Source organism: Sinocyclocheilus anshuiensis, unplaced genomic scaffold, assembly GCF_001515605.1.
Source record: "Sinocyclocheilus anshuiensis isolate Anshui unplaced genomic scaffold, SAMN03320099.WGS_v1.1 scaffold1021, whole genome shotgun sequence".
Taxonomy (NCBI): Eukaryota; Metazoa; Chordata; class Actinopteri; order Cypriniformes; family Cyprinidae; genus Sinocyclocheilus; species Sinocyclocheilus anshuiensis.
In genome coordinates, this window is record NW_015554136.1 from 302,382 (window position 1) to 312,778 (window position 10,397).

Consider the following 10,397-nt stretch of genomic DNA (forward strand, 5'->3'; position numbering starts at 1 on the left):
AATTTTTAAATGAAAAAAAAAAAAAAAAAAACTTTTCCCCTTTCTATCTTTTTTTTTTTTTAAATGCTTAATGGTGTGCCGTGGGATTTTTTACATATCAAAACTGCCGCGGCAGAAAAAAGGTTGGGAAACACTGGTTTAGACAAAGTCGAGTTACGGTTTGCAAAGGTAACTCCAGAATATTTGTCTACACTCATATATATATATACGCCTGAAGCTGTTCACAGTATTCCATATATGCACCGTTATATTTTTAGACAGGTTTTTTTTTACCATATGTGACCCTGGAGCACAAAACCAGTCACAAGGGTAAATTTTTTGAAATTGAGAGTTATACATCATCTCAAAGCCGAATAAATAAGCTTTCCATTGATGTATGGTTTGTTAGGATAGGACAATATTTGAAAATCTGGAATCTGAGGGTGCAAAAAAATCTAAATATTGAGAAAATCATCTTTAAAGTTGTTCAAATGAAGTTCTTAGCAATGCATATTACTAATCAAAAATTAAGTTTTGATATATTTACAGTAGGAAATTTACAAAATATCTTCATGGAACATGATCTTTACTTAATATCCTAATGATTTCTGGCATAAAAGAAAAATCGATAAATGTATTGTTGGCTATTGCTACAAATATACCTGTGCTGCTTATGACTGCTTTTATGCTGCAGGGTCACATATATGAGTTCTTAAAGGATGATCAATAGCTGTCATATATGTATTTCTAGCTCCTGAACAGATTCTCTCCATATACAAGTGTTTTTCAAGCTTTAAATAGTTCACTCTGCTATCCTTACACGCAGTTAGATTAATCATAGTACATTATACTAGAATAGTTTTCACTTGGGAATAGGCATAATTCTTTGTATTATATTGAATCAAGATCAATGAAAATATTCTACATGACAAGTAATGAATGATTTACACAGGAAGAGGAAATACAGCGGGACTGAATGAGTTTACAGCACACTCTTCTGTTCTTACCGCCAAAGCTCCTGCCTCTGATCGCTCCTCCAGTTTCTCCATCCGAATCTGACGCTCTGTCATCGATCTTATACTTCTTCTTCCATTCTTCATAACTGGACCAAAGTCAAGAAACCCACCTGACAAGCGAATTTCAGCCTCAAGCCTTTACAAATCCACATAACATCAGCACCGAGTCTGTTAGGGCTGTCAAATAAAAATTTGAATTTCGAATATTTGTCGAATTTAAAATAAAAATCCACAATTTTAGATGTGCATTGGGCAGCCTTATTAGTTGCATACGAGATGCAATGAGGAGCTGCGTTGTTTATTCAAAATATTGCGGGAAAAGAGAACATAAATGCGGAGATGTTGTGGTTTACGTCAAAACTGAAACCAAGCCGTTCACACTGGTCTTTGTTGTGAACGATTCATTGGGGATGTTATTCATTTAAAGTAGTTATGAAATTAAAATTCACCTTATCTATTTTCTAAAAGCATGCTATAGATCTTATTGTGAACAATTCATCCATGCGTGTTTAAATATTTAAATTTTTTACCTTAAACTCCGCTCTTAAAAACGCTCTTTCAAGTGCCACGCCCACATCTCAACATCCAATCAACAACAGATATTTATTCCTTTCAATAATCTGTTTAAAAACTTGTCTAAACATTAAAGGTGCAGTAAGTGATTTTATGAGAAACGCTGTTGATATCTGAAATCACCAAAACAAACGGGCCTCTACCCAAAAGGATCACACTTCTATCTTGATAACTCCGCACCAAATTTATGAAAATGCTATGCAACACAGGCACCGCCCCCAACACGAGTGGACACGCCCCTTACTGCCGATTGGCTACAAGTGTTTTGGTGCTCAGTCCGTTTCTCAGAAATTGCTTAACAACATCATCAGATTCTGTAAAGCTGCTTTTTGAAACAATGTAATGAAAAGTGCTAAACAAATAAAACAGACTGTTTTCAAGAAGGATACAAGCTCTTCTTCCTCTTTTTGCTGTTGACCACCTGTCCACTTTCTGTCCTGATTTTCTTGTTTTTATCCTCTTTGCCCATGTCTCGGACGAAGCGCTTCCTCTTGCGATCCCTGCGGTGAACACGTGTAATTTCAGCATAAGCAGACAGCGCTGCGTGTGGATTAATGGGAAGGAGCTGCTCACCATTTCATCAGGCTCTTGTTCTGGTTTAACGTATTACTCTCGTCACCCATCAGGTCCAGAACCGCAGAAGAGGCCTGCTGCTCGAAAGAGCCGCCTTCACCGCCGAGACTGAGCCTGAACACACACACACACACACACACACACACACACACACACACACACACACACACACATTCTCGCTTATGGAGACACACACACACACTGAACGTCTATGCTTCCCACTGAACATGCAGAATAATGCAGTGGTGCTGTCGTACCCACGCTCGGAGTTGAAGTCTTTGGGTCTGTATGGGATGTAAAACTCCTCATCTTTTCCTGATTTTTTGTTCTGTTTGCTCTTCGGTCCGTCTACTTCATTATCTTGCTTTCGTTTTTTCCCTCCAACCACTTCTGAGAACACAGTCTGGAGAACATGTGGACAAAAAAATACTAATTGAAAATACTTTTGACAACATGTGACCCTGCAGCACAAAAGCAGTCTTAAGTCGCTGGGGTATATTTGTAGCAATAGCCAACAATACATTGTATGGGTCAAAATTATCCATTTTTCTTTTATGCCAAAAATCATTAGGATATTAAGTAAAGATCATGTTCCATGAAGATATTTAGTAAATTTCCTACCGTAAATATATCAAAACTTAATTTTTGATTAGTAATATGCATTGCTAAGAACTTCATTTGGACAACTTTAAAGATGATTTTCTCAATATTTAGATTTTTTTTGCACCCTCAGATTCCAGATTTTCAAATATTGTCCTATCCTAACAAACCATACATCAATGGAAAGCTCATTTATTCAGCTTTCAGATGATGTATAGATCTCAATTTCAGAAAATTTACCCTTATGACTGGTTCTGTGCTCCTGGGTCACATATTTCCTTACACACACACTCACACTTTACATTCATAAATGCATTCAGGTGTTTATGAATTTGAATTCTAAACGTGTTTCAAAAGGAAACCAATTAAGAGCTTTGTCAAAAAGCTGTAACAACATGCCTTTAGAAAAGACGATGCAAAAAATCATTAAAACTGTAGCATCTCTATATGAAACAAACACAAATGTGGGTAATCATACGTAATCATCTTTGCATAAATATTATGTAACAACGATATTAAATAGGCATGCACCGATGTATCGGCCTATTTTTGATTATTTTAAAGCCATTGGCATATCAGAAATAGCATGAAAAGGGAAGTTCACGCAAAGGAAACCGAGACGGCAGAAAGCCGTTTTCTTTATTTTACAAAAGCTTTATAGTTTTGAATCGCGTCGGCGACTCACACGCACATACAACATATTTTTGCTAACTTGACATCGCAGCCTGTTCATTATCAAAATAAAATACAGTTAAAGAAACCATAAAAAGTTACACTGCTCAATTTAAATAGTCGTGACCAGCGCTGTGTACATCATGTGAAGAATGACGTTTTACGTCTAAAATACGAGTGAAGAGCAAAGCCTATAGTTTACATAATAAATAATATTTTAGCATCCAGATACGCCGTGAATATGGAAACATTTGGATTCGTGCAGAATGAGAGCGGTATAGGCTTTAGTTTCACTTTTAAATTAATTCGTTTTGGCTTACAACTTTAGAGGATTTGTTGTGGAGAGAAGGGAGCTAAAATAGCCTAATTGTGTGTAATGTAAAAATAAATATTTTGCTTTATTTACCGGTATTTTAGCCTACATTATTTCTGAACGATAATAATAAAATAATAATAATATATTAATAATAAAATGCGACGTACAGCCTACTAATTTAGGCTGTTTTTCTTCTCAAAACGCTTATAGGACTAGCGTTTTTTTATCCATGCTGCAAACATTTTTAAACATCTTGAAAACATAGGCCTACTTTAATGTCTTTAAAGCATGCTTGACCGTTTTTTTTGTTGTTTAATACACATTTGGTCAAAATCTAGAAAAGATTATGCTGTATTGGCCCTCGTGTTTTTTTTCTTTTTGAGTAAAGAAAACACTGTACTTTATTATTATTATCATTATTATTATTATAGGCAAACAAAAAAAAGTTTTTAAAATAACATTATTAACTATAAACAGAAATGTTCAAATACCAATTCTGAGTGAACCGATCGATTATTATTTTATTTTTTCGTTTTTAACCCGTTTTATGCAATTGACCAATATCGGTATCGGCCAATAGTTGTTTATTAAAATCGGTATCGGCCAAAAAAAAAAAATCCTATCGGAGCATCCCTAATATTAAATGACCAAATTCGAAACACACCTTCTTAATAAAACATACCATCTACAGGAAAGATGATGAACCCAGAAGATGAACATAACGCACTTGTTTCAAGAAAACGCTCCACGTGGCTTAATGCATTATAACAATGATATTAAAAGATCGAATTCGGCTGTACAGTGTATTAATAAAACATACAGGCAAGCAAGCAAGCCCAAATATATGAATATGTACACAGCACAAAGTTTTCTACATAATGGTTTTCTATGGGTGAGAAAATGTAAAAATGTACTATTTGTATTATGGTGCCGTTATCTTACAATGTTTCATGTTTTTCAGAAATGGTATCATTTTATTAGGACTTCGATTGATCACACAGCCCTCGTTCAGCTCAAGACTACATGCAATCTGTTTTAAAGCATGATATTTAGAAGCAGATGTCGTTAGCGCATCTGAAGCTCTGCAGCGACGCTCACCTGAAGCTCCTCGTGCTCCTGCTCCTCCTCGGTTCTGGTTACGGCGGGAACGGCGGACTCGACGATACGCTCCGCTCGCGCTTTAGAAAACTTGTCGAGCAGTCGATCGTCTCGTGAGCGCTTGGCTCGCATCACCCCGCTGGCGCTGCTTTTGTTGTTGGCGTTGATTTCAAAGATAGTCTGAGGAAACAAGAATATGATGCAGCTGATCCTAAACACATCTGAACTGGTTTATACAGCGCTGATGAACCAAAACAGACACCCATGTGCACATGGGAAACGAAACGCTCTCGAACCTCATCTGAACTTGTAGTTGTGATTTTAGAAGATTTAGAATCTCTAAACAAAAGTACTGCTGAAGAACATCACATTCTTGCATTCTAATCTGGAGGAACGTACAGTAAAAGTTCTAGTGAGATCTGTTGGAATTTTTGAAACTTTGAAGTCTTGCTAATAAACTCATTGTGAGCTCCATAGACATTTATTTACATTACATTTATATTTAGTCGTTTAGCAGACGCTTTTATCCAAAGTGACTTACAAATGAGAACAATGGAAGCGAAGCAATAAAAATCAACAAAAGAGCAATGATACGCAAGTGCTATAACAAGTGTGTTAGCTTAACGCAGAACAAGCAGCAAGGTTTTTTTTATTTTTATTATATAATAAATAAAAAGAAAACAGATAGAATAGAAAAAGAATAGAGCAAGCTAGTGTTAGAGGCCTTTTTTTATATTAAAAAGTAATATACTGTAGATTACATTTAAATGAAGAGACCACATTGATGCATTGCATTTCCTTTCATTTTTCCAAGTTTTCTTTACTTGCACTTAAAAGGGTTTTAAAGTCTTAAATTTACCTTCATAAAAGCTGCAGAAGCCCTGCCTCATGAATGGGTCGTACGGAGCCATAATGTAAGGCTTTTAGGGTGTTTTAGTAATTTTTTGCAGCTTGGCCACAAAGCTTTCCTTTACATGAGAACAGCTCAGATTCTGCCACTGCATTAAAAAAAATAAAGGTAATTGCGACATTTTCTCTCGCAATTCTGGCTTTTTTCCCCTCACAATTGCAAGTTTACATCTCGCAATTCTGACTTTTTTCTCACAATTGTGAGATATAAACTCGCAATTCTGAGAACATATCAAGTCTTTTTTTTTCTCCTCAGAATTGGACTTTATAACACAAATGCGAGTTTATATCACACAATTCTGACTTTTTTTCGCAATTGCGAGAAAAAAAAGTCAAAATTGTGAGATAGAAAGTCACAGTTACCTTTTTTATTCTTTATTCTTTGGCAGAGACGGGCTTCCATAAGAATGAGAGCGATTGGTTTCAAACACCATGAGGAGAGTAAACGAAGACAGAATGATTATTTTGAGCCACAGAAGTGTGTGATGTTTCCCGATACTGACCATTAGGGATGTAACGATTCACGATTTTGATTTCACGATTCTATTCACGATTTTGATTTCTCAATTCAATTCACGATTCAATTCACGATTTTGATTTCTCGATTTGATTCACGATTTTGATTTCACGATTCGATTCACGATTTGGATTTCTCGATTCTATTCACGATTTGGATTTCTCAACTCGATTCACGATTTTGATTTCACAACTCGATTCACGATTTTGATTTCACAACTCGATTCACGATTTTGATTTCACAACTCGAATCACGATTTTGATTTCAATAATATATTAATAATAAAATGCGACGTACAGCCTACTAATTTAGGCTGTTTTTCTTCTCAAAACGCTTATAGGACTAGCGTTTTTTTATCCATGCTGCAAACATTTTTAAACATCTTGAAAACATAGGCCTACTTTAATGTCTTTAAAGCATGCTTGACCGTTTTTTTTGTTGTTTAATACACATTTGGTCAAAATCTAGAAAAGATTATGCTGTATTGGCCCTCGTGTTTTTTTTCTTTTTGAGTAAAGAAAACACTGTACTTTATTATTATTATCATTATTATTATTATAGGCAAACAAAAAAAAGTTTTTAAAATAACATTATTAACTATAAACAGAAATGTTCAAATACCAATTCTGAGTGAACCGATCGATTATTATTTTATTTTTTCGTTTTTAACCCGTTTTATGCAATTGACCAATATCGGTATCGGCCAATAGTTGTTTATTAAAATCGGTATCGGCCAAAAAAAAAAAATCCTATCGGAGCATCCCTAATATTAAATGACCAAATTCGAAACACACCTTCTTAATAAAACATACCATCTACAGGAAAGATGATGAACCCAGAAGATGAACATAACGCACTTGTTTCAAGAAAACGCTCCACGTGGCTTAATGCATTATAACAATGATATTAAAAGATCGAATTCGGCTGTACAGTGTATTAATAAAACATACAGGCAAGCAAGCAAGCCCAAATATATGAATATGTACACAGCACAAAGTTTTCTACATAATGGTTTTCTATGGGTGAGAAAATGTAAAAATGTACTATTTGTATTATGGTGCCGTTATCTTACAATGTTTCATGTTTTTCAGAAATGGTATCATTTTATTAGGACTTCGATTGATCACACAGCCCTCGTTCAGCTCAAGACTACATGCAATCTGTTTTAAAGCATGATATTTAGAAGCAGATGTCGTTAGCGCATCTGAAGCTCTGCAGCGACGCTCACCTGAAGCTCCTCGTGCTCCTGCTCCTCCTCGGTTCTGGTTACGGCGGGAACGGCGGACTCGACGATACGCTCCGCTCGCGCTTTAGAAAACTTGTCGAGCAGTCGATCGTCTCGTGAGCGCTTGGCTCGCATCACCCCGCTGGCGCTGCTTTTGTTGTTGGCGTTGATTTCAAAGATAGTCTGAGGAAACAAGAATATGATGCAGCTGATCCTAAACACATCTGAACTGGTTTATACAGCGCTGATGAACCAAAACAGACACCCATGTGCACATGGGAAACGAAACGCTCTCGAACCTCATCTGAACTTGTAGTTGTGATTTTAGAAGATTTAGAATCTCTAAACAAAAGTACTGCTGAAGAACATCACATTCTTGCATTCTAATCTGGAGGAACGTACAGTAAAAGTTCTAGTGAGATCTGTTGGAATTTTTGAAACTTTGAAGTCTTGCTAATAAACTCATTGTGAGCTCCATAGACATTTATTTACATTACATTTATATTTAGTCGTTTAGCAGACGCTTTTATCCAAAGTGACTTACAAATGAGAACAATGGAAGCGAAGCAATAAAAATCAACAAAAGAGCAATGATACGCAAGTGCTATAACAAGTGTGTTAGCTTAACGCAGAACAAGCAGCAAGGTTTTTTTTATTTTTATTATATAATAAATAAAAAGAAAACAGATAGAATAGAAAAAGAATAGAGCAAGCTAGTGTTAGAGGCCTTTTTTTATATTAAAAAGTAATATACTGTAGATTACATTTAAATGAAGAGACCACATTGATGCATTGCATTTCCTTTCATTTTTCCAAGTTTTCTTTACTTGCACTTAAAAGGGTTTTAAAGTCTTAAATTTACCTTCATAAAAGCTGCAGAAGCCCTGCCTCATGAATGGGTCGTACGGAGCCATAATGTAAGGCTTTTAGGGTGTTTTAGTAATTTTTTGCAGCTTGGCCACAAAGCTTTCCTTTACATGAGAACAGCTCAGATTCTGCCACTGCATTAAAAAAAATAAAGGTAATTGCGACATTTTCTCTCGCAATTCTGGCTTTTTTCCCCTCACAATTGCAAGTTTACATCTCGCAATTCTGACTTTTTTCTCACAATTGTGAGATATAAACTCGCAATTCTGAGAACATATCAAGTCTTTTTTTTTCTCCTCAGAATTGGACTTTATAACACAAATGCGAGTTTATATCACACAATTCTGACTTTTTTTCGCAATTGCGAGAAAAAAAAGTCAAAATTGTGAGATAGAAAGTCACAGTTACCTTTTTTATTCTTTATTCTTTGGCAGAGACGGGCTTCCATAAGAATGAGAGCGATTGGTTTCAAACACCATGAGGAGAGTAAACGAAGACAGAATGATTATTTTGAGCCACAGAAGTGTGTGATGTTTCCCGATACTGACCATTAGGGATGTAACGATTCACGATTTTGATTTCACGATTCTATTCACGATTTTGATTTCTCAATTCAATTCACGATTCAATTCACGATTTTGATTTCTCGATTTGATTCACGATTTTGATTTCACGATTCGATTCACGATTTGGATTTCTCGATTCTATTCACGATTTGGATTTCTCAACTCGATTCACGATTTTGATTTCACAACTCGATTCACGATTTTGATTTCACAACTCGAATCACGATTTTGATTTCACAACTCGATTCACGATTTTGATTTCGCAACTCGAATCACGATTTTGATTTCTCGATTCGATTCACGATTTTGATTTCATGATTCGATTCACTATTTTGATTTCACGATTCGATTCACTATTTTGATTTCACGATTCGATTCACGATTTTGATTTCACAACTCGATTCACGATTTTTTTTAACAAAATGAGATTTAAGACAAATTGTGAATTAAATGTGTTATTAAATTTAATAATAATAATAATATTAAATTATTATTGCTTGGACAAAATGCTGCATGTTTCTTTGTGAAATTGAAATATAACACTATAATAATATACTGCTGAACGAGACGCAGATGCACTCTCTGCCAGCAGGTGGCGCTTAAAGCGTTTCCTTGGTTACCGCTGTAAACAAAGCAGCGCTGCGCTTATGAACTTTAATATGCATTATACAGAGGCAAGATGAACAGAAAAAATACCACCTAAACTTTTCTAAAGACAGTAAGTTCCCCTCAGACATGCATTCATATAAACTCCTACCCCTAAATGAATCGCGATTTGTTTAGCATCTCAACCGATTTGAATCGTCACATATTTGAATCGATTTTCAACCGGCTCGCAGTTAATCGTTACATCCCTAGTGACCATAAGAGGAAGAACTGAATAATAAATGACGTACAGATTTAGCCTTGTAGCCCTTGATGGAGTCCACCATCAGCAGCCGGTCCAGCTCCATCGGCTCCAGTCCAGAACCTAAAGCACACAGAACAGCTCAAAACAGAACCAGAACCAAAATATGAAGTTTCACAATATCAACACAAGGTGGCAGCACTAAATGTTAGACCAGATGTAGCAGTAAAACATGAGTGATAATTTGATAACTCATGTGCGCTGCCATTTCTTTCGGGTGGAAAACAGGAGAAACGTTGTGCGACAACAATGCAGTTATACTCTTCAATCCACAAATCGCCAATATTTACTATGGATTTACTGCATTAACCGTAACTGTGGTATTGTGGCAGAAATGTAGGATATTCATAGCAAATTTTATATTATTAAAGTAAACATATAGGTCAAGGGAATGTAATGTAAGGGTGCAATGAAATATAGGCCAAATTACAGATATTTTTGTTACAAGCAGTTTTGTGCTTTTCTATTTATACAAAATAAATGTGTTAATAGCAGTGGTGTAATGTAACGAAGTAATAATACTTCGTTACAGTACTTAAGTATTTTTTGGGAGTATCTGTACTTTACTTGAGTTTTTTA

The 10,397-nt window shown here is 35.6% G+C and overlaps 1 protein-coding gene across 1 annotated transcript in view; it reads right to left on the reverse strand.

Annotated features, from left to right (window-relative positions):
- LOC107670378 (ATP-dependent RNA helicase DDX54) overlaps window positions 1-10,397 on the reverse strand; it is a 33,207-nt gene that overhangs the window by 9,375 nt on the left and 13,435 nt on the right. Inside the window, exons 13-18 of the mRNA XM_016462958.1 lie at window positions 9,808-9,881; window positions 7,482-7,661; window positions 2,399-2,544; window positions 2,142-2,255; window positions 1,958-2,068; window positions 987-1,081 (exon numbers count right to left, since the gene is read on the reverse strand). Coding sequence (XP_016318444.1) covers window positions 987-1,081; window positions 1,958-2,068; window positions 2,142-2,255; window positions 2,399-2,544; window positions 7,482-7,661; window positions 9,808-9,881 — 720 coding nt within the window. The remainder of the gene's footprint in view (window positions 1-986; window positions 1,082-1,957; window positions 2,069-2,141; window positions 2,256-2,398; window positions 2,545-7,481; window positions 7,662-9,807; window positions 9,882-10,397) is intronic.